The sequence below is a fragment of the Oscarella lobularis genome, chromosome 19 (assembly GCF_947507565.1).
Source record: "Oscarella lobularis chromosome 19, ooOscLobu1.1, whole genome shotgun sequence".
NCBI classification, from domain to species: Eukaryota; Metazoa; Porifera; class Homoscleromorpha; order Homosclerophorida; family Oscarellidae; genus Oscarella; species Oscarella lobularis.
Window position 1 is genome coordinate 2,005,384 of NC_089193.1, and position 20,940 is coordinate 2,026,323.

Sequence of the window (20,940 nt, forward strand, 5' to 3'; positions counted from 1 at the left end):
CCTATGGGCGAATATCGATTGTACATTGAATAAATCAATACCGTAACTCAAGAAATCCTTTCAATATGCAATTCCCTTCAATAAGGAAGGATCGAGTCGGATATTTAGTCCGTTTAGAGCGCTCAACGTCGTTCGCAGCGGCTTCATCAAATCGCGCTGACGAAAAAACGAATCTGGTTCGTAGAGCGTCTCCACCACCGAACAATTCATGAGAACGAATAGCCAATCGCTCAGCGCGTGATCCCGCGCTCCTAGGCAAACAAACGCCTGGAATTTCCCGTCTTTTCCAATCGTTTTCGGCGCTTCGAGTATGCGTTGGACCGTCGATAAAAAGGACTCGATTTCGCCGCCGCCGCCGCCCGCTTTGACGAGCGACTCGTAGGCGCGTTGAACGAAATCCCACGGTAGCATATTCGATCTGAAGAGTCGAGACGCTCGAAAATTATACGCGAAAGCGTCGTGCAGAACGGCGCAGAGGCCCCCGTCGCCGCAGAGCAAGAACGGCAGACTGACCTGACTATCGCGATCGCCGTAATACTTGACGAGCCGATTGACGGCATCAGCCGTCGCCTGCAAAATTTCCTCCGCCTGTTCGCGAGAATCTTCGCGAATAGCGGCGGCATCGCGACGAATCGGCTTCGGCGAATGCCGTCTCGGCGGCGTGATGACGTCGCCGGCGCCGCCGCCGGGGGGACTCCGGCACAATTCTCCGACGAGAAGACGCTCGACACTTCCGTCGTCTTCGCCGCGCGACAACCATCGTCCGCACGGAAATTTCCAAACGGCGTCGGTGATCATATTCCGTACGACGACGGCGTCGATGAATATTCCCGGAGATAGACCGGAGTTATCGTGTCCCACGCGAACTGACGTCAATAAACCGAGATTCGGTTTTTCGACGTCGGCGTCGTAATCGCCTTTAGGGAGAGCGACGACGCCGCTATCGCCGTTTTGACCGGCGAGAAGAAACCATAAATTCGCTGTGGATCCCGATGACGTCAGACTTCGTCCCGTGACGAGATTTACGCGATAGAGAATCGGCGTATTGGCGAAGGATTGAGTGAAACAGAAAAAATTAACGGTTGTTAGGGAGAGAAGATGATAGAGAAATTGCTCGCGTTCGTCTTCCGATTGCAAGAACGCGTAATCCTTGTATCGTTCCCCTAGCAACTCCTCGTCGCTAAGCAATTCTTTCATATGCCCGGATAGGATTTTCTTCTCAAGGCAAAGTCGTATCCAAGCGCGAGCGAAACCGACTTCCGTTTTGACGACGGGCATCGTTCGCACGGCGTCGACGTCGTCGCAAAACGACGCCAATCGAGGCGACAGCAAAAAGTCCATTTTTCGTCGCATTTCCGGCGAATTGCTACTTATGGACCACGTGCGAATGGACAAACGTTTCAACGTCGCGTCGAAGGATTCAAAACGCGAAAACTGCGGTGCGCTGAATCGTCGCGACGGCGAAATCGCTCCCCCTTTCGCCTTATAAGCGAGGATATGAGACCAGAGCGACGATCGTCCGTCGCGATCTCCTTTTAAGCCGTGCGACCAAATTCGCTCTAATAAATCGCAAAAACTTCCCACGAGCGTATTCTCTTCGACTCCCGTTAGGCTCTTCGTTCTCAGATCGCCGTGACCGAGAATAATTGCCTCGCGACCCATTTTTTGAACGAGAAGTCGTTTCACTTTCATACGACATTCCTTTAGGAGTCGTAGAACGAAACTCGTGTGCGGTTGCTTGTTCGGAGTCGATTTCGCGAGTCCGACGCGTTGGCGTGCGAGCTGGACGTTATCGCCGCTCTTTTCCGGGTTTAGAAGGTGTTTCATTTGCTGTTCGCGTCGCTGAGCGCGATTCCACGAAGCGACGCCTAGAGCGCCGCTTTCCGGCGCTAATAACTCGGGGCGAAGTCGTCGAAATGGGCCTTCGCCTTTGCCAAGTATCGCTGCATCGATATCGGGGTTCTTTTTCGGTTTTTTCGCGTGATAGTCGATGCGTTTGAGTAGGGATGATCGTGCTGGTGGTTCGTCGGGGCTAGAGAGGTCTTCGGAAGCCGATTGAACGGCGCTACTTCGTTTTCTCTGCTCTGCATTGATTTTTGAGTCGAAAAAGGAGATACTCGCGTCGGGGCCGTCCCATTTGGCGATGATTTTCGTGTCGATAAAACTCGCGAATGCCTGAGTTTCGAGAAACGACGAAAGAAAGGGTAAATGACGTTCGGGTTGATCGGAAAGAAACGCCGCTTTGTCGAAGTTTTCCACGTGTTCGCGACCCGTCAACCAATCGTCGTAGTTATCCGTTTTGGGTAGAATAACGAATTTTTCGTAGTGGGAAAACATTTGGACGACGTGACGCAAAAAAACGTCGCGTATTGACTCGTTGAAATTGACGTCACGTTGCCGCTTTCGAGGAACGTTTTCCACTTCGTCTTCCTCCGTTTCTTTTAGGGGAAACTCTTCTTCTTTGTCCTCTTCTTCGTTGGATGATAATAGGTGTGAAACGGACGTTTCTATGCCGGCTTTTTTCGCTAATTTTAACATTTTTTGAAGTTGAGGATTGAGAGCGCGAACTGCCGTCATTTCCTCCTCTTTAATTGGACTCAAAACCTTTCGTTTTGGCGACAAAGTTTCAGGCGATTCAAATCGAAATTCGTCTAAGATTTCCTGTAGTTTTTCGCGAAGTTTCACAATATTAGGCAATTCTGGAAAATCATCCGCCGTTGGACCCCTTACTTCACCCTTATTGATATCCACAAAGACAACGTCACCAGAAACAGGCGGAAGAGGCTCATCCTCAATGAGAAGATATCCCATTACAAAGGGAACAGGTGCATCCAATATATCATATAAACTTTTAGGGAGAATTGGAACGTAGACGTGTTGCCATGTGAACGGAAACATGAGTGCCGTCAGACTTTCCGCCGTTGTCATGAGCAACTGATACTCATCAGCGACGAAAAGAATTTGATGTTCGAGTAGAAGACATGTATAGATGAGAAGAATTTTTTCAACGGAAAATTGTTCGAATAGACAACGTAGCGGAAAATCGAGAAGCGGTAAATTTTCGCGGCCGGGTCGCGTGCACGTGATCAGTCCAGACGGCGCAAAAAATTGCATAGAACGTCCCGGAGGCGGAAGTGGTACAGCATAGAGAAGATTGTGTATATAAGATTCAATAGGAAGTGACGTCATGTCGGGATTCGACGCGGATAATTCGTAGAGACTCGTGAGATATTGTTCGTGTGGCCAGACGAAAGGAAGTGATGATAGAAGTGCGATGCATTGAGTTACGTAGAGGCGTTCCCGTGTACGGTCAAACGCTCTACTTCCGGGTTTTTCTCCGGTCTCTTGCACGTGCATCGCTTGAAGCGTTTCGAGTGCGAGAATAACGTTTTCCGTTTCCACGAGCTCGCGCGTCGTTAGCGCGGCGCCGTATAAGCGCGAACCGTCTTCGCGCGTGATGAGAAACGAGTGGAATGACGGTGGCGCGGGCGTTTTCGCGAAATGGACGCCTCGCGGTAAACAGAGCATTCGTACGGCGTCTGGATCGAATGAGAAGGATGATTCGGCGTCCGTAGGGTAGCGTGTGAGGATTGTCGGCTTGAAGGGACGATCGAGCGGCCATTTGGACGTGTAATCGCCGAGAATTGGGTCCGAATCGAGGCCCGCTTGCGTGTCGTCGTGATCGAGGCCGCATACAACGAAATAGTCGACGAAGCGGCGTCGATTTGCGCTGCCTAACGGTCTCGTTGTCGTCATTGGGCGATTGGGGTGGAGAATGATTGAGAAATGGCGTGCCGCATTGAGTCAACGAATTCCCGGATATTCGTCTTCTGGGGTTTCTCTTCTCTCGAATACTTTGAATAGTTAGAGCAATAGCTAATTGTTTCTACTAACCGTAAGGAATCGATCTTGCGATCTCTTGCCGCGGCTCTCTTGCCTCTAGCGCGTCAGGCACTTCGCCCAGGCACTTCGCCGTTCTCCATTCTTTCGGGCTCAAACTCTATGGAATTCGCTTCCGGCAATCATAAGAGGGAGTAATGATCCGGCGATCTTTAAATTGGGCCTGAAGAACTATTTCAATCAACACTCTGTGTACTGATTTAGAGGTTATATAGTTATAGATATAAATATTGTTATTTTTTCTCTTTCCTCCTTTTACTGTCATTCCCCTGTATACGGTTTCCTGGAAGATCGGCCCATGTGCTGAAGGATTTCCGTATTAAAATAAAACTGTGAACTGAACTGAACTGAGGTCACCTGACCCTTGCACGTGACCGTGGCTCCCTCCCGAGAAGTGGACTACTGAGTAGACATGGCTCAGAAAGACGAGGGGGCTTGCAAAGATGGCAAGGACGGCAAGGAGGAGGATATTTTGAAGCTGTTGGCCGCAATCTTCGAGGCAGCGAAGCTTCTTTTACCCACCGTTGTGGCGGGAATCAAAGACATAACCAGTTTTGTCAAAGATTTAGTGACCTGCTCGGATCTCATAGAATTAAAAGCAGGGGCTGCGCTAGCTTAACCGATTTATGAAAGAGAAATTCCTGATCGACGAGTTCGAAAAGCTGAAAAAAACACTCGAAAAACGTTGCCAATCCATCAAGAAGTTGGAACATATTTTGCGCGAATCTCATACCAAAGTGGAAGTCATCAGCGATGAAGTAAAGCTGGTTAAAAAGGACGATCAGCCATTTGATGCGGAAAGAGTTCGCCAATGTTTGAAATTCGTCGCCAGCAAAGTCAAACAGCTGCAAGATTGGCTGCTACAACACCCGTATGACGTGCGCAAAGACGAATAATTTTTTTACCAGGAAACAACCGCACGCTGAGCGTTTAGTCTTTTCAGTCTGTTCTTGTTCTTTCGTATGCTCAGAAAAGGATGTTAACGTCACATACATGTTGTCCTCTTTCGTTTTTTCCTAACTTCGACTTCTGGAGTCCCTCTTTCATTGAATAGTTAGTGTGGCTCGTAGCGATAGCTAATGATTCCTCTTAACTATAAGGGATCGATCGAATCGATACACTGTGCGATTCTCGCGACCGCGACGTCTCTCCGCCACTAGCGCGCTAGCCTCGTACGAATCCTGCAATTGTATCTGCTTAGTTTAGAGCAATCGTGTGCTTTGTGCGTCGCATTGCAGCTTCTTTTTACTCTACCGAATTATCTTGTTCGTTTTGTAGCGGATAATAATGGAAATCCCGCCGAATCAGACGATTTACATCAACAACCTGAACGAGAAAGTGAAGAAAGACGGTAAACTAAGCGCAAATCCTTTCCCTTCTCACCCAAATGCATTGACACAGAACTAAAGAAAAGCCTGTATGCAATATTTTCCCAATTCGGCGCAATTCTCGACATCATAACGCTAAAAACGGTGAAAATGCGCGGCCAAGCGTTCGTCGTCTTCAAGGACATCGGCGCGGCGACAAACGCGCTTCGATCGATGCAAGGCTTTCCCTTTTTCGACAAACAAATGCGAATCCAGTTCGCCAAATCGAAATCGGACGCCGTAGCGAAGATCGACGGCACGTACGTCGAACGAAAACGCGAGAAACGCAAACCGGAAGACGGCGAATCGAGAAAGGCGAAAAAGAAGGCAGCGGAAGCGGCAAGCGGCACCCAAAAAGAAAAACCCGTTCGAAGTAAGTGACGTCATAAATTTGTGACGTCATAAATATGAATTGGTTTTAGCTGGACCCGAGTTGCCGAATAATATTCTATTTCTTACCAATCTTCCTGAGGAGACGAATGACGCGATGCTTCAAATGCTATTCAATCAGTAAGGGAGATTAATTAATTATAATTAATTTTTTACTTATCTTTTTTCTAGGTTTCCTGGGTTCAAGGAAGTGCGTCTTGTTCCTGGTCGTCATGACATTGCTTTCGTAGAATTTGACCATGAAATTCAGGCTGGGCAGGCGAAAGAGACTTTGCAGGGATTCAAGATTTCTCCTACGAATGCAATTAAGATTACATACGCGAAGAAGTAGGGAAGGACGAGCTTTTAGAATAATATCTTTGTTGCGTAGTTTGTATGTACGAATAAAGTGATGAATGGCGTTACTTTTTGCTTACAATCCACGACGCTACCGTAGGGAATAGGCTCATGACTCCCAATAGTAGTGTACCATATGCTAACAGATCACTTCTTCCGATCAGTGGCGGGTACAGCGTTTTTCTGATGTCTGATTGTTGCAATTGCTTGTTTTCTAGCAACGTTGCTGTCTCCGTTTGCGTACCAAATAAGGCTTGACACTTTTTGATGGAAAAGATGCGAAGCAAAGAGGGTATGACCAGCGTGATGAGAATATATAGGAATCCTACAAAAATGCTCACCACAACTGTGTTTGCCACGTAGATAGATCCAATCAGTGGTAACGTAGCGAAGCAGAAGCGAGTTATCAGGGCGAAATGTCTGGCTTCAGTGTTGACACCAGCGTCTTGGAGTAGAGCAAGAAAAATGTTTGATCCAAGGGTAGCAATGAGTGGATACGTGGAACACAGATCCATTGAAGGATACAAAAGAAGAAAGTAAGCAAGTGTCCTAGAAAAGAGGCTGTTCCCAGCCTTTGAATACCTGTACTAGAAAAGGAGAGAATTACAAAACGCAAGAAATTAATAATAATATTTAACTCACCCAATTCAGTGTACACATTTCAGCAATATCGCCTTGGAAATGAAAAGCTACTGCTATTCCTAGCCCAACATCCAGCAATATCACAATTGCTGTGGCAATCTTTAGAATGAATCCCAAAGAAGACTTGTCTCTTACGTACTGACAAAAAGTCGGAAGCATAAACTGCATAGACAACGAAGAAATGGAAAGAGGAAAAACAGCGAGCCAGTTTTGAAAATTAAAATCGATCCAGGAACGGTGAGTCAAATCCTCATCTCCAATAGGAGGAGTGATAGCTGACCAAAAGATCATAGTCAGAACAACTGCAAGACGCAGAAGTCCCATAAAATTTTGAAAGACAACTTGGGTTTGGAGTTTAATACAGGAAAGCGGTATAACAATGAGACCAAACATTGCTACACAAATTGCGTATGAATTCCAGCAGCCTCCAATTGCCGGATGAATACGGTTGCGGAAATCGGCAGTGTCACATGACCGAAATAATGTGTCGTGGCCAAAGGGAATGACTGAAGCCAATGCACTTGCTGCTATATTACCGTAGGCACAGAGTGCGAAAAACTGTGCCAAAGCGACGAGTAGATTATAGAGAATTCCGACCGATCGATGGATAAAAATTCGACACAAATCACCGACTTCGAATTTTCGGTTCGTCGAAATCGGACAGTTTTGTGGCCAATGATAACTTCCCGTTTCTCGCCAAGAGTAAAGCGCCTATTTATACGATTCGTTTCACATACTATCGTTCCTAAAAACCGAACCTCGGCTCTCGCCATCGCTTCTAGAGTCCACTCAGTGGACGCTATCGACGGAATGGCGAGCACTAGAAAGGTCGTCGCACCTGCGACGATACCTCCGTGGTAGAAGACAAAAGGAAGTGATAGCATTCCGGCAGCGATCATGGCATTGACGCACAAGAAAATGGCACTCATTCGTCCATACTCGGCCATTTGGGAATGTGCCACAGGCAGATGAGTCACAGGAAGAAGGTTTTACTCGAAGAAGACGGAGGGAAAGGGAGGAGGGCCGCGGATCGACGCACGCTAGAGGATATTGACAAAGCTACGGCCGATGAGTTTCCCTGATCTCATCGCCGTTTGCTAGATGACGTCGTTGGATTCCACAACTCCAATTCCGCTAGACAAATTGACCATGAAATTCAGGCTGGGCAGGCGAAAGAGACTCGGACTTTGCAGGGATTCAAGATTTCTCCTACGAATGCAATTAAGATTACATACGCGAAGAAGTAGGGAAGGACGAGCTTTTAGAATAATATATTTGTTGCGTAGTTTGTATGTACGAATAAAGTGATGAATGGCGTTACTTTTTGCTTACAATCCACGACGCTACTGTAGGGATTAGGCTCATGACTCCCAATAGCAGTGTACCATATGCTAACAGATCACTTCGTCCAATCAGTGGTGGGTACAGCGTTTTTCTGATGTCTGATTGTTGCAATTGTTTGTTTTCGAGCAACGTTACTGTCTCCTTTTGCGTACCGAAATAGGCTTTTCTTGAAGATTTCCATTCCGTTTGGCACTTTTTGATGGAGAAGATGCGAAGCAAAGAGGGTATGACCAGCGTGATGAGAATAAATAGGAATCCACCAAATATGCTCACCACAACTGTGTTTGCCACGTAGATAGATCCAATCAGCGGTAACGTAGCGAAGCAGAAGCGAGTTATCAGGGCGAAATGTCTGGCTTCAGTGTTGACACCAGCGTCTTGGAGTAGAGCAAGAAAAATGTTTGATCCAAGGGTAGCAATGAGTGGATACGTGGAACACAGATCCATTGAAGGATACAAAAGAAGAAAGTAAGCAAGTGTCCTAGAAAAGAGGCTGTTCCCAGCCTTTGAATACATGTACTAAAAAAGGGCAGAGAATTACAGAACGCAAGAAATTAATAATAATATTTAACTCACCCAATTCAGTGTACACATTTCAACAATATCGCCTTGGAAATGAAAAGCTGCTGCTATTCCCAACCCAACATCCAGCAATATCACAATTGCTATGGCAATCTTTAGAATGAATCCCAAAGAAGACTTGTCTCTTACGTGCTGACAAAAAGTTGGAAGCATAAACTGCATAGACAACGAAGCAATGGAAAGAGGAAAAACAGCGAGCCAGTTTTGAAAATTAAAATCGATCCAAGAACGCTGAGCCAAATCCTCGTCTCCAAGTGGCGGAGTAATAGCTGACCAAAAGATCATAGTCAGAACAACTGCAAGACGCAGAAGTCCCATAAAGTTTTGAAAGACAACTTGGGTTTGGAGTTTAATACAGGAAAGCGGTATAACAATGAGGGCAAACATTGCTACACAAACTGCGTATGAATTCCAGCAGCCTCCAATTGCCGGATGAATACGGTTGCGGAAATCGGCAGTGTCACATGACCGAAATAATGTGTCGTGGCCAAAGGGAATGACTGAAGCCAATGCACTTGCTGCTATATTACCGTAGGCACAGAGTGAGAGAAACTGTGCCAAAGCGACGAGTACATCATAGAGAATTCCGACCGATCGATGGATAAAAATTCGACACAAATCACCGACTTCGAATTTTCGGTTCGTCGAAATCGGACAGTTTTGTGGCCAATGATAACTTCCCGTTTCTCGCCAAGAGTAAAGCGCCTATTTATACGATTCGTTTCACATACTATCGTTCCTAAAAACCTAACCTCGGCTCTCGCCATCGCTTCTAGAGTCCACTCAGTGGACGCAATCGACGGAATGGCGAGCACTAGAAAGGTCGTCGCACCTGCGACGATACCTCCGTGGTAGAAGACAAAAGGAAGTGATAGCATTCCGGCAGCGATCATGGCATTGACGCACAAGAAAATGGCACTCATTCGTCCATACTCGCCGGCCATTTGGGAATGTCAGAGACAGATGAGTCACCGGAAGAAGACGGTAGGGAAAGGGCCGCGGACGCACGCTAGAGGAAGTTGAGAAATAACGGCCGATGAGTTTCCCTGTTGATCTCATCGCCGTTTGCTAGATGACGTCGTTGGATTCCACTAGTCCAATTCCACAAGACGAATTGTTTCTCCTCTTACGTAAGATTCTCAGGGGACTCGCTATCTCGTGACGTCGCGATTTCTTAGTCGCCTCCTGCCTTGCTATCGCCTCATTGGCGGTTACAGTAATTGCGACAGTTATTTGCTGTCAAAAACTCTTCGAAAAGAGAAGCGAAAGCGAAGACGAACACGTAGGAGGCGGAACAGGGTTCAAGAATTTATTAGCCTAGATGATGTTCATAGAGCGGCGAAGAAAAGACTCCTCTTCTGCTCGAATCCGAATCGAGTTCACCACCACCACCACCAACACCACCACCACCGTCGATTGACCCTACACAGCTTCCGTCTCTCCCGCAGCTCGATTCGGGATTCAACGAAAGCGTTAAGGAACCAGAAAGCGACGCGAATCCTCCAGTAGATTTGGGTCCCAGTGTCCGCGAACACGAGCTGCAGATGTCGGCGTCTGGTAGCGCCAGAACGACGCCCAGCGGATCTTATACGTGAGAGCTAGTCTAGCTACACTATCTCCGTCTAGAATTTCGTTTAGGCATGACGAGGAGATGAAGAAGAATCTTCCTGTAAAGTGGCCAACTGCACAGGCAGCACGGCTATCTAACTTGTCGGATATAAGCGGGGGAAAGTCGGGGGAAAGGACTTCAATGTCTGTAGATGAGCGACGAAGTCCATCTGTGGACACTGACACTGCAAAACCGCCTAAGGATGAATTTTTTGTTAACCAAACAGCGGTTGTTGATGAAGAAAAGGTGTGTTATCCTCCCGAAACGGAGCAGATAGCGGTGGTTGATAAAAAAGGAAAGGTGCTTCATCCGCCCCCATATGTTGCTCCCACAGCTGAGTCGCCAGGAAAGGGGGAGAAAGCAAAGACAGACGTGAAGTCAATGACTATTGATTACGATAAAAGTAAAGTTCCTATTCCTGACAAAGGGAGGGAAAAATCTTCAAGTATTGATGATCGTGGTGAAAACACCCCCGGAGCGATGGATAGAGCACTTGGGCCAGATTCTTATAAAGAAAAGGTTATAGAAAATCCAGCAAAGAGACATCCATTTCACGAGAAAGAGAAAGATCTTCAGCGTGCTGGCGTCAGTGACCGTTTTGACATAGAAACTTACGCTAAACGGGAATGGAAAGGAAACACGTCAAAGGCTAAAGCAGTGCTCAGTGTAAAGCCTTAGAAATAAGCGTAGAATCTTGACTTACGTTTCCTGCTCTTTGTAGGGATATAAGGAAATCAAAGGCCACGGATTTGACACGTTGAGACGAATCCGTGGAGATAATTATTGCGCTATACGAGCGTCTCTTTTCCAAGCTCTCACAAACAGAACTCCAATGGTCAGAATGTGGGAGGCTCTTCCCTACAAAACAGTAAATAAATCCAAAGTGAACGAATTTTATAAGAGATACGTTACTGTCCTTAGATGGTGGAAGATTTCAAGAGAGAATTTCGCTGTCACTGGCTCACTAAATGGAGTTTTGCGAAACGTTTACATCCAGACGAGGCAGAAGTCATAAATGTGTTGACTGATTGCCTTCAAGTTCTTAGCTCTAGAGTAAAGATGAATAGATAAATAATCTAGTTCTTTCTCAATATATGTCCTTTGTTTTTAGGCTGGAGAATGCGTGAAAAGAGAACACTACAAGGAACGACTTGATTACGTTGTGGCGCTTTTCAATGACGACAAAAATTGGCAGATCACCTTTAGCCTTATGGAATCAATCAAATTCCTGATGCTAAAAGCCGCTGTTGAGCTCTATGCTAATATACAGCGTAATGAAGATGCTCCTTTCTGGGCACATATACTATTTGCCAGAGACACTTCACCAAACCCGGAAGCATTCATGAAAAATCATCTCAACGTTGTAGGTGATACTGGAGGATTGGAACAGGTATTGGTATAGCTACTATGTATCGTTGCGTGATAAATATTTTCTTTAGGTTGAGATGTTTTTGCTTGGTTTTTCGTTGCAAGCAACTGTTAAGGTAATGAGGCCTTCTCAGTTTGGTAAAGAGGACTTTGTTACTTTGTATCCTGATGATTTGGCTAAGGACTGTCCGAAGCTGGCTCTAGTGGCTGAAGATGATCGTCACTATAATATATTAACCACCGAAGGCAATAAAGAGACGACTGTGTGATTAGATGATGTAGTTATGTCTGCACTTCAGTTTAGTATTTGTGTAAAAACTTGCTCTTGTACTTCATCGTGAAATAGATACATGATTTGGAGGCTTGCCAAATTTCGTGGGTTGCGCTCACCTCTGACCTTCTGTGACGCACGCTACTTCTCTAGCCTCAAGAGTCTCAGCGAACAATGGCGGAGGAATGGGAGGTAGTGTGGGAAATGATAACAGATGTCCACAAAAACGTTGTACTTCGCCCAAAACTCTTTTTTGCGCTAATAGAAAAGCGCCTGATAAATTTCGACGACGTTGAAGAAATCAATCTTGCTAAAACCAACATGGACAAGCTTGGAGTCCTCATTGGAGGGTATCTGTCAAAGACAGGGCCGGGATCACTTGACAAGTTCTTGGAAGCCCTACGAAAGGACGATCAGCAATATATCGCGGATCAAATCTCGTCGAGAAAACGTCAACGTGAGATGCTAAACTCCTCTACTTCAGCAAAACCAAGTCCTTCCGAGATTGGTGAAGACACCAAAAGTATGAAGGCCCCTTCTCAGGTTTCACTAATAGTCATACCAGCAGCAACTGTGCATACTAAAAAGGCAACAGTTGACAAGAAAAGTTATGTTACAATCACTGTTCCCAGCACCACCAGGGTAGCGCCAGTAAAGCCGACTGAAGAGAACAAAGACCAAGCTACTACTGCTAAAACAGAGTTTTGTCATGATGTAAAAGATGAAATAGAAGAGGGACCTGTGGCTCGAATAGAAATTGCTCCTGGCTCTTTGTCTGATGACTGTGGCGACAAACAAACAATTGAAATAGCTTTGACAGTGCAATCGCTATCTTCGAACAGTAGCATTTCCGGTCGCCGAGAGCGTCTGAAAAGTGAAATGTCTGACGCATCGTCTAGTAGTGGAAATTATAGTCAAGAAGACAAGGAAATTTTCAGTCCTCTAAATGAAGAGGATAGAAGCCTTGATACCTCTCATGCTGTGCCAATTGGCCCAATGGTGTCTCTCAAATCAAACCTCGAAGTGCAGCTAAATAAACCAGCAAGAGTGACTGTACCTCATGCAGACATCAGCGAGTGTGTTTTGGATGGCTACTCCGGAGACACACCTTCCGTGGAAGTACGGCAACTAAGCATTAGTAACGACAGCTCTGGAAAGAAATGGCTTGTAGTTGAATCAGTACAGCAGAAAGACAAGTCATTCGTTTTCTTACAAAAAATACCTCTAGATGCTGTGTTTATCGCCTTAGCAAAATCGGAGTCCTTAGTGCGCGACTGGTATGAAACAAATATTGAATTTTGGATTGTTGGAAGTCCCTTCCTTGATCAGCTGTTATATCCCCACTTAGTTTGTTTAACTGGCGGCTTTCCTCTCGACATGAATCAACTAAAAGTTGGAAAAGACGAACATTACCCTACTAGTTGGGCTTTGCCTGTAAAACGAAAAGTGCCAATTCAGACAGCCATTACGGCAAGCATGACAGCGCGGGATAAACACTGGTGCTTTGACGAATCAAGTTCATCAAAAACGTTGCTTTTATCTACTGATTTTAGTCAACAGACAGTTACGTTTTGCCTTGAGCATTCTTCGCGTCAAAAAGAAAAAGCACCCTTGGAAAAGGCAAATTGTTGTTGCACCGTAAAGCTACACAATGAAACAGTGACAATCCCCTTTTCGACTCCTGAAGATACCACGTTGTCTTTGGAGACAAAGTCAGAAAATGTTCCAAGAGATCGTGATTCGGACTTCCGTGGCGACAAATATACTCAATTTTGTAAGTCGGTGTTGCCTAACAGTAGCGACAGCTCAACACGACAAGGATTGCTGATGGAATCAGCGTGAGTAATACATGTAGTCTGAATGTAAAGTGCCTACGTCTCTCTTTAGGCTTTTGACTGAAGACATGACTAACAATGATTGTGAGGAAATTCCCAACGTTTCCTCCACTGACCGGTCAGATGAAAAAACGGAAATAAAGCCAACTAATGATCCTGATGGAGGAAAAATTTCCAGCGCAACGGATAGCTCATTCCGGGAATCTGATGAAAAAAATGCTAATCAAGTCTATGACGGTCGCGGAGAAGACAGCAAAAGCTATAAGGAATCCGAAAGCGACATGAACCCTACAGTAGATTTGGGTCCCAGTGTCAGCGAACACGAGGTGCAGATGTCGGCGTCGGGTAGCGCCAGAACGACGCCCAGCGGATCTTATACGTGAGAGCTAGTCTAGCTACACTACTGTATCTTGGTCTAGAACTACGTCTCTCTTTAGGCTTTTGACTGAAGACATGACTAACAATGATTGTGAGGAAATCCCCAACGTTTCCTCCACTGACTGGTCAGATGAAAAGACGGAAATAAAGCCAACTAATGATCCTGATGAAGGAAAAATTTCCAGCGCAACGGATAGCTCTTTTGGGGAATCTGATAAAGAAAATGATAATCAAGTCTATGACGGTCGCGGAGAAGACAGCAAAAGCTATACGGAATTCGAAAGCGACATGAACCCTACAGTAGAATTGGGTCCCAGTGGCAGCGAACGCGAGCTGCAGATATCGGCGTCGAGTAGCGCCAGAACGACGCCCAGCGGATCTTATACGTGAGAGCTAGAGTCTAGCTACACTACTGTATCTCGGTCTAGAATTTCGGTTAGGCATGACGAGGAGATAAAGAAGAGTCTCCCTGTAAAGTGGCCACCTGCACAGCAATCTAACTTGTCTGTGGACACTGACACTGCAAAACCGCCTGAGGATGAATTTTTTGTTAACCAAACAGCGGTTGTTGATGAAGAAAAGGTGTGTTATCCTCCCGAAACGGAGCAGATAGCGGTGGTTGATAAAAAAGGAAAGGTGCTTCATCCGCCCCCATATGTTGCTCCCACAGCTGAGTCGCCAGGAAAGGGGGAGAAAGCAAAGACAGACGTGAAGTCAATGACTATTGATTACGATAAAAGTAAAGTTCCTATTCCTGACAAAGGGAGGGAAAAATCTCCAATGATTGATGATCGTGGTGGAGAAAACATCCCCGGAGCAATGTATAGAGCACTTGGGCCAGATTCTTATAAAGAAAAGGTTATAGAAAATCCAGCAAAGAGACGTCCAATCCACGAGAAAGAGAAAGATCTTCAGCGTGCTGGCGTCAGTGACGGTTTTGACATAGAAAGTTACGCTAAACAGGAATGGAAGGGAAACACGTCAAAGGCTAGAGCAGTGCTCAATGTACAGCCTTAGAAATAAACGTAGAATCTTGACTTACGTTCCTGCTCTTTGTAGGGATATACTGAGATCAAAGACTACGGATTTGACACGTTGAGACGAATCCGTGGAGACAACTATTGCGCTATACGAGCGTCTCTTTTCCAAGCCCTCACAAACAGAATTGAGATGGTCAGAATATGGGAGGCTCTTCCCTACAGAACAGTAAATAACTTCAAAATGAACGAATTTTATAAGAGATGCGTTACTGTCCTTAGCTGGTGGAAGATTTCAAGAGACAATTTCACTGTCACTGGCTCACTAAATGGAGTTTTGCGAAACGTTTGCATCCAGACGAGGCAGAAGTCATAACTATGTTGGCTGATTGCCTTCAAGTTCTTAGCTCTAGAGTAAAGATGAATCGATAAATAATCTAGTTTTCTCAATATCTGCCCTTTATTTTTAGGCTAAAGAATGCGTTAGAAGAGAACACTACAAGGAACGACTTGATTACGTTGTGGCGCTTTTCAATGACGACAAAAATTGGAAGGTCACCTTTAGCCTTATGGAATCAATCAAATTCCTAATGCTAAAAGCCGCTGTTGAGCTCTATGCTAATATACAGCGTAATGAAGATGCTCCTTTCTGGGCACATATACTATTTGCCAGAGATACTTCACCAAACCCGGAAGCATTCATGAAAAATCATCTCAACGTTGTAGGTGATACTGGGGGACTGGAACAGGTATTCATATAGCTACTATGTATCATTGCGTGATAAATATTTGCTTTAGGTTGAGATGTTTTTGCTTGGTTTTTCGTTGCAAGCGACTGTTAAGGTAATGAGGCCTTCTCAGTTTGGTAAAGAGGACTTTGTTACTTTGTATCCTGATGATTTGGCTAAGGACTGTCCGAAGCTGGCTCTAGTGGCTGAAGATGATCGTCACTATAATATATTAACCACGGAAGGCAATAAAGAGACGACTGTGTAATTAAATTTGACAATAGTTATGTCTGCGCTGTTTTAGTTGAGTCTGTGTGAAATACCTGCCTGTTATCAAAAATAGATACAGTATGTAACAGCAAAAAATCGTCAGTTCACATTTAGGCTTGCCACGAACATGGACATATCTAGGTAATCAAGCTGCACTCTATGGATGACGATTGAGCAATATTTGACAACTCCAGATAGAGATCTCCTCTTTCAGAAAGCGGTTTTGCAGGACAGCCATAGTCTTCACCCTTTACAGTGAGAGAAAAGCCAGGAAATTCAAAGTCGATTGTTTTATTCTTTGAAGCAGACACAACAAAGGAAAGTTGTGAAGAACTATAGGAGCCCAGACTTTGTCCGGTAGTGGGAACAGAAACAGACACCTCACTTCCAGCAGCTCCACAAATTTGGAACTGAATTCCAAAGTTGGACGCACCCTGCCTCTCAGTTTTAAAATGAACGGACAAAGTACCAGTGTTAAAAACCTGCTGCTGCTGATGCCCGTAATGTGAAGAATACTGAGAATACGTAAACGTAGAACTAAGATTGTGAACTCGGAATTGAATTTTACATCCAACATCCTCCAGAAACTTTAGTACCTTCTCCCGTGAAATGGCTATTGTAGGAGTGGTGACATTACCGAAAGAGTACGCTGTTTTTTCAGATACTGTACAGCCTATTGCAAGACTTGAGTCAAAAGTAAGGACCATTCGTTTCTCGGCAAAAAGCGGAGAAGGAAGTTGAAGAACAGGACTCTTTGGCTGATGCTGATAAGTAACAGCAGAAAGAATAACTTTGCTATTAACTAAACCACTCTCTTGCACGCTGCCAACAAGATAGGCTGTTGGAATAAGTCCAAAGCGTATGTTATCTATGAGCTTCTCAACGTGTGAGCTATCTTTGTGATGTTCGGTCCAGCGAGAAACAGCCTCAAAAATTTGATATTCGGCTACTTGAAGAGCTTCAAACTGCACAATAGCAAGAGCCTGCTCACCAGAAAGAGACTCTGCAAACGCTTTGCTAGCCAGCACCTTGGAGGCTTCAACTGTGGCAATACAACGGCACCTTGCATAGAGGTCATCATCATATTGTCTAGCAAAGTCCATATAAAGGCAGACATTGTCAGGATTGAGATTGCTCTGCAGCCACTGCGAGCATTTTTCTTTCAGATAAGCCACGTTATAATAATCGCACAGTTTCACCAATTCCGTGATTTTACTCGGGTCAATTTCTGTCTTGCCTGTATAAAAGTATCGCAGCAGCGCTTCAAACGCCACCTCGTCAGCTTCTGGCAATTCAATTTCACTTTCCGTTCCTTCTAGCATGCTTCCATAAAGCATTCGATCCATAACGTCACTGTGCGTCGCAAGGATCGGTCGATGAGCAGACGACGGTACCTTTTGGGGTCCAAGCAAGAATGTTACGTCAGAATGAGATCGCGTTTTAAACAGGTCTTCCTGGGCACTGGAAAACGCCGCAGAGCAGTCAAACGAAAGAGATTGGGCCATTCGAAACTGAAGTGAGAATTGAAAGTGAAAGTTCACGAAGCGCGTGCTTTAGCTAACGCTGTGAAAATTCATTGATATTTCGTTTTAGCGAAATTCGACATGGAATCTATCTGCAGTGGATATCTAACATTCTGCAATCCAGAACCAAACCCCGAATCGTCCTCTCGTGCGGCTTCAAAAGCCCTACTGAAGGTCTATCGCAAACAGGTTAGTGCCATTGCCCCTGTCAATCAAACTCCTGAGTTGAAATAGGCAGGGAAAGAAAGGTGGTTTGTCTTCAAGCGACACCCAACTATAAAGTCGCAGACAAGAATAGAATACTATAAACATGAAAGCGTGATGCAAACGGAACTCGACGCCAAAGGCTGCATAATGAAAAATTTCCAGCGAAACAGATAGCTCTTTCGGGAAATCTGATGAAAAAATTGATATTCAAGTCTATGACGGTCGCGGAGAAGACAGCAAAAGCTACAAGGAATCCGAAAGCGACATGAACCCTACAGTAGATTTGGGTCCCAGTGTCAGCAAACACGAGGTGCAATATCGGCGTCGGGTAGCGCCAGAATGACGCCCAGCGGATCTTATACGTGAGAACTATTCTAGCTACACTACTGTATTTCGGTCTAGAATTTCGTTTAAGCATGACGAGGAGATAAAGAGGAGTCTCCTGTAAAGTGGCGGGGATGGATTGGCCAGGCGCTCCGTTCGGCCAAGTATGTTGCTCTCAAGGCCTTTTCGCCAGGAAAAGAGGAACCAAGGATTAATGATCGTGGTGGAGAAAGCATCCCCGGAGCGATGGATAGAGCACTTGGGCCAGATTCTTATAAAGAAAAGGTTATAGAAAATCCAGCAAAGAGATGTCCAATCCACGAGAAAGAGAAAGATCTTGGCGTCAGTGACCGTTTTGACATAGAAACTTACGCTAAACGGGAGTGGAAAGGAAACACGTCAAAGGCTAGAGCAGTGCTCAATGTATAGCCTTAGAAATAAACGTAGAATTTTGACTTACGTTCCTGCTCTTCATAGGGATATAGTGAAATCAAAAGCTACGGATTTGACACGTTGAGACGAATCCGTGGAGATAACTATTGCGCTATACGAGCGTCTCTTTTCCAAGCCCTCACAAACGGAACTCCAATGGTCAGAATGTGGGAGGCTCTTCCCTACAAAACAGTAAATAAATTCAAAGTGAACGAATTTTATAAAAGATACGTTACTGTCCTTAGCTGGTGGAAGATTTCAAGAGAGAATTTCACTGTCACTGGCTTACTAAATGGAGTTTTGCGAAACGTTTGCATCCAGCTGAAGCAGAAGTCATAACTATGTTGATTGATTGCCTTCAAGTTCTTAGCTTTAGGGTAAAGATAAATAATAATCTACTTCTTCTCAAATATATGTTCTTTATTTTTAGGCTGGAGAATGCGTTAGAAGAAAACACTACAAGGAACGACTTGATTACGTTGTGGCGCTTTTCAATGATGACAAAAATTGGCAGATCACTTTTAGTCTTATGGAATCAATCAAATTCCTGGCTAAAAGCCGCTGTTGAGCTCTATGCTAATATACAGCGCAATGAAGATGCTGCTTTATGGGCACAGGCACTATTTGCCAGAGACACTTCACCAAATCCGGAAGCGTTCATGAAAAATCATCTCAACGTTGTAGGTGATACTGGGGGACTGGAACAGGTATTTTTATAGCTACTATGTATCATTGCGTGATTAATATTTGCTTTAGGTTGAGATGTTTTTGCTTGGTTTTTCGTTGCAGGCAACTATTAAGGTAATAAGGCCTTCTCAGTTTGGCAAAGAGGACTTTGTTACTTTGTATCCTGATGATTTGTATGAGGACTGTCCGAATCTGGCTCTAGTGGCTGAAGATGATCGTCACTATAATATATTAACCACGGAAGGCAATGAAGAGACGATTGTGTAATAATTAGTTAGTGCTGTTTTAGTCTTTGTGCGAAATACCTGTTATCACAAAATAGAAATGTAATAGCAAAAAATCGTCAGCTCACATTTAGGCTTGCCACGAACATGACAAAGAATGTTGTTCAGAAAAAGTCACTACTGAAGAAAGCTTTTCTTAGTTGGCAAAGTATCTAACACTGCATTCTATGGATGCTGATTCGTCAATATCTGTCAATTCAAGATAGAGATCTCCTCTTTCAGAAAGCAATTTTTTAGGACAGCCATAGTCTTCACCCTTCACAGTGAGAGAAAAGTCAGGAAATTCAAGGTCAATTGTTTCATTTCCTGAAGCAGATACAAGGAAGGAAAATTGTGAAGAACAACTATAGGAACCCAGTGTTTGTCTGGAAACATAAACAGACACGTTACTTCCAACATTTCCACGAGTTTGGCAGCAAAATCGAAAGTCGGACGCACTCTTACTCTCAGGTTTAAAGTAAACGGAGAGCGTCCCAGTGCTGTAATACAGCTCATGGCGATAGCTAAAATTGCGAACACTAAATTGAATTTTACAGTTTCTGATACCCAGGAACGTTTGTACATTCTTCCGTGAAATGCCGACCAAAGCAGCAGCACTGAACAAATAGGCTTTTCCTTCAGACACAGAGCAGCCCTTTTTAAGACTTTGATCAAAAGCAAGAAGGATCTGTCGCTTCCTGGCAAAAAGCGGAGAAGGAAGCTGAAGCACAGAATTCTTCGGGTGATGCTGATGAGTAAGAGCAGAAAGAATAACTTTGCTATCAACTAAACCACTCTCTTGCACACGGTCAACAAGATAGGCTGATGGAATGAGTCCAAAGCGTACGTTTTCTATGAGCTTTTTGACGTACGAACTATCCCTGTGGTGTTCAGCCCAGCGAGAAACAGCCTCAAAAACTTCATACTCGTCTATTTGTAGGTCGTTACTCCGCAAAATAGAAAGAGCCTGCTCACCAGAAAGAAACTTTGCAAATGCTTTGCTGCCCAGCACCTTGGATGCTTCTATTGCGGCAATAATGTGGCATAGTCGGTGGAGTTTATCATCATAAAGTTTAGCAAAGTCCATATAAAGGCCGACATTGTCAGGATTGAGATTGCTCTGCAGCCACCGCGAGCATTTTTCTTTCAGAGAAGCCACGTTATAATAATCACACAGTTTCACCAATTCGGTAATTTTATTCGGATCGATTTCGGTCTTGCCTGTATAAAAATATCGCAGCAGCGCTTCAAACGCCACCTCGTCAGCTTTGGGCAATTCAATTTTACTTTTCTTTCCTTCTAGCATGCTGCCATAAAGCATTCGATCCATAACGTCACTGTGCATCGCAAGAATCAGTCGATGAGCAGACGATGGCACTTTTTGGGGTCCAAGCAAGAACGTTACGTCAGAATGGAATCGTGTCTTAAATAGGTCTTCGTGGGCGCTCGCAAACGTCGCAGAGCAGTCAAACGAAAGAGATTTGGCCATTTGAAACTGAAGTGATAA

At 44.8% G+C, this 20,940-nt stretch overlaps 9 protein-coding genes across 12 annotated transcripts; 4 read left to right on the plus strand and 5 right to left on the minus strand.

Moving 5' to 3' along the window:
• Positions 1–18: 18 nt before the first annotated feature.
• LOC136198475 (DENN domain-containing protein 5A-like) lies at positions 19–4,379 on the minus strand. The gene is made up of 3 exons (XM_065988418.1): positions 4,258–4,379; positions 3,895–4,203; positions 19–3,841 (listed from the first exon to the last, which is right to left on the minus strand). Exon 3 carries the CDS (start codon positions 3,754–3,756, stop codon positions 61–63), a length of 3,696 nt encoding a protein of 1,231 aa, XP_065844490.1. The 5' UTR covers positions 3,757–3,841; positions 3,895–4,203; positions 4,258–4,379; the 3' UTR covers positions 19–60.
• Positions 4,380–5,062: 683 nt separating this feature from the next.
• Positions 5,063–6,061, plus strand: LOC136198295 (U1 small nuclear ribonucleoprotein A-like). Its single transcript, XM_065988214.1, has 5 exons — positions 5,063–5,122; positions 5,179–5,251; positions 5,302–5,640; positions 5,690–5,777; positions 5,829–6,061. Exons 2-5 carry the CDS (start codon positions 5,188–5,190, stop codon positions 5,986–5,988), a joined length of 651 nt encoding a protein of 216 aa, XP_065844286.1. The 5' UTR covers positions 5,063–5,122; positions 5,179–5,187; the 3' UTR covers positions 5,989–6,061.
• On the minus strand, positions 5,938–7,703 carry LOC136198294 (transmembrane protein 104 homolog). Of its 3 annotated transcripts, XM_065988212.1 has the most exons (4): positions 7,394–7,701; positions 6,636–7,346; positions 6,335–6,580; positions 5,938–6,253 (listed from the first exon to the last, which is right to left on the minus strand). In XM_065988212.1, exons 1-4 carry the CDS (start codon positions 7,580–7,582, stop codon positions 6,059–6,061), a joined length of 1,341 nt encoding a protein of 446 aa, XP_065844284.1. In that variant the 5' UTR covers positions 7,583–7,701; the 3' UTR covers positions 5,938–6,058. The 3 variants fall into 3 exon arrangements, with proteins under 3 accessions (XP_065844284.1, XP_065844283.1, XP_065844285.1); XM_065988211.1 differs by having other exon boundaries at positions 5,938–6,580; positions 7,394–7,700; XM_065988213.1 differs by lacking the exon at positions 5,938–6,253 and having other exon boundaries at positions 6,394–6,575; positions 7,394–7,703.
• A 79-nt stretch (positions 7,704–7,782) lies between these two features.
• Positions 7,783–9,589, minus strand: LOC136198293 (transmembrane protein 104 homolog). The gene is made up of 3 exons (XM_065988210.1): positions 9,314–9,589; positions 8,556–9,266; positions 7,783–8,498 (listed from the first exon to the last, which is right to left on the minus strand). The coding sequence occupies exons 1-3, from the start codon at positions 9,503–9,505 to the stop codon at positions 7,953–7,955; spliced, it is 1,449 nt and encodes a 482-aa protein (XP_065844282.1). The 5' UTR covers positions 9,506–9,589; the 3' UTR covers positions 7,783–7,952.
• On the plus strand, positions 9,566–11,909 carry LOC136198292 (ubiquitin thioesterase otulin-like). Its single transcript, XM_065988209.1, has 8 exons — positions 9,566–9,691; positions 9,740–9,843; positions 9,896–10,152; positions 10,200–10,836; positions 10,892–11,038; positions 11,092–11,223; positions 11,282–11,560; positions 11,610–11,909. The coding sequence occupies exons 1-8, from the start codon at positions 9,634–9,636 to the stop codon at positions 11,805–11,807; spliced, it is 1,812 nt and encodes a 603-aa protein (XP_065844281.1). The 5' UTR covers positions 9,566–9,633; the 3' UTR covers positions 11,808–11,909.
• Positions 11,910–11,964: 55 nt separating this feature from the next.
• LOC136198335 (serine-rich adhesin for platelets-like) lies at positions 11,965–16,067 on the plus strand. 2 transcript variants are annotated; one of them, XM_065988247.1, is made up of 8 exons: positions 11,965–13,647; positions 13,697–14,023; positions 14,082–14,408; positions 14,451–15,027; positions 15,082–15,228; positions 15,282–15,413; positions 15,470–15,748; positions 15,798–16,067. In XM_065988247.1, exons 1-8 carry the CDS (start codon positions 11,984–11,986, stop codon positions 15,993–15,995), a joined length of 3,651 nt encoding a protein of 1,216 aa, XP_065844319.1. In that variant the 5' UTR covers positions 11,965–11,983; the 3' UTR covers positions 15,996–16,067. The 2 variants fall into 2 exon arrangements, with proteins under 2 accessions (XP_065844319.1, XP_065844320.1); XM_065988248.1 differs by having other exon boundaries at positions 14,463–15,027.
• LOC136198336 (BTB/POZ domain-containing protein 9-like) lies at positions 16,056–17,482 on the minus strand. Its single transcript, XM_065988249.1, has one exon. It carries the CDS (start codon positions 17,341–17,343, stop codon positions 16,135–16,137), a length of 1,209 nt encoding a protein of 402 aa, XP_065844321.1. The 5' UTR covers positions 17,344–17,482; the 3' UTR covers positions 16,056–16,134.
• A 650-nt stretch (positions 17,483–18,132) lies between these two features.
• On the plus strand, positions 18,133–19,468 carry LOC136198279 (ubiquitin thioesterase otulin-like). The gene is given in 6 exon segments (XM_065988196.1): positions 18,133–18,474; positions 18,529–18,675; positions 18,729–18,860; positions 18,914–19,033; positions 19,035–19,190; positions 19,240–19,468. Coding segments are annotated over 6 exon segments (930 nt in total). The 5' UTR covers positions 18,133–18,297; the 3' UTR covers positions 19,438–19,468.
• Positions 19,455–20,926, minus strand: LOC136198277 (BTB/POZ domain-containing protein 9-like). The gene has a single exon (XM_065988195.1). It carries the CDS (start codon positions 20,920–20,922, stop codon positions 19,591–19,593), a length of 1,332 nt encoding a protein of 443 aa, XP_065844267.1. The 5' UTR covers positions 20,923–20,926; the 3' UTR covers positions 19,455–19,590.
• Positions 20,927–20,940: the final 14 nt, after the last annotated feature.

What these genes read in the sequence shown, in the direction of transcription:
- LOC136198475 (XM_065988418.1), bottom strand. Translation starts at nt 3,756, where the DNA reads ATGACGACAACGAGACCGTTAGGCAGCGCAAATCGACGCCGCTTCGTC.
- LOC136198295 (XM_065988214.1), top strand. Translation starts at nt 5,188, where the DNA reads ATGGAAATCCCGCCGAATCAGACGATTTACATCAACAACCTGAACGAG. An exon ending in AAAAGAAAAACCCGTTCGAA is followed by an intron (nt 5,641 to 5,689) that starts GTAAGTGACGTC and finishes AATTGGTTTTAG; the next exon opens with CTGGACCCGAGTTGCCGAAT. An exon ending in CTTCAAATGCTATTCAATCA is followed by an intron (nt 5,778 to 5,828) that starts GTAAGGGAGATT and finishes TCTTTTTTCTAG; the next exon opens with GTTTCCTGGGTTCAAGGAAG.
- LOC136198294 (XM_065988211.1), bottom strand. Translation starts at nt 7,582, where the DNA reads ATGGCCGAGTATGGACGAATGAGTGCCATTTTCTTGTGCGTCAATGCC. An exon ending in AAGCGATGGCGAGAGCCGAG is followed by an intron (nt 7,347 to 7,393) that starts GTTCGGTTTTTA and finishes TCGTATAAATAG; the next exon opens with GCGCTTTACTCTTGGCGAGA. An exon ending in AAATGTGTACACTGAATTGG is followed by an intron (nt 6,581 to 6,635) that starts GTGAGTTAAATA and finishes CTCCTTTTCTAG; the next exon opens with TACAGGTATTCAAAGGCTGG.
- LOC136198293 (XM_065988210.1), bottom strand. Translation starts at nt 9,505, where the DNA reads ATGGCCGGCGAGTATGGACGAATGAGTGCCATTTTCTTGTGCGTCAAT. An exon ending in AAGCGATGGCGAGAGCCGAG is followed by an intron (nt 9,267 to 9,313) that starts GTTAGGTTTTTA and finishes TCGTATAAATAG; the next exon opens with GCGCTTTACTCTTGGCGAGA. An exon ending in AAATGTGTACACTGAATTGG is followed by an intron (nt 8,499 to 8,555) that starts GTGAGTTAAATA and finishes GCCCTTTTTTAG; the next exon opens with TACATGTATTCAAAGGCTGG.
- LOC136198292 (XM_065988209.1), top strand. Translation starts at nt 9,634, where the DNA reads ATGACGTCGTTGGATTCCACTAGTCCAATTCCACAAGACGAATTGTTT. An exon ending in CGAATTGTTTCTCCTCTTAC is followed by an intron (nt 9,692 to 9,739) that starts GTAAGATTCTCA and finishes GCGATTTCTTAG; the next exon opens with TCGCCTCCTGCCTTGCTATC. An exon ending in AGGCTAAAGCAGTGCTCAGT is followed by an intron (nt 10,837 to 10,891) that starts GTAAAGCCTTAG and finishes TGCTCTTTGTAG; the next exon opens with GGATATAAGGAAATCAAAGG.
- LOC136198335 (XM_065988247.1), top strand. Translation starts at nt 11,984, where the DNA reads ATGGCGGAGGAATGGGAGGTAGTGTGGGAAATGATAACAGATGTCCAC. An exon ending in AGGCTCTTCCCTACAGAACA is followed by an intron (nt 15,229 to 15,281) that starts GTAAATAACTTC and finishes TACTGTCCTTAG; the next exon opens with CTGGTGGAAGATTTCAAGAG. An exon ending in ATACTGGGGGACTGGAACAG is followed by an intron (nt 15,749 to 15,797) that starts GTATTCATATAG and finishes TATTTGCTTTAG; the next exon opens with GTTGAGATGTTTTTGCTTGG.
- LOC136198336 (XM_065988249.1), bottom strand. Translation starts at nt 17,343, where the DNA reads ATGGATCGAATGCTTTATGGAAGCATGCTAGAAGGAACGGAAAGTGAA.
- LOC136198277 (XM_065988195.1), bottom strand. Translation starts at nt 20,922, where the DNA reads ATGGCCAAATCTCTTTCGTTTGACTGCTCTGCGACGTTTGCGAGCGCC.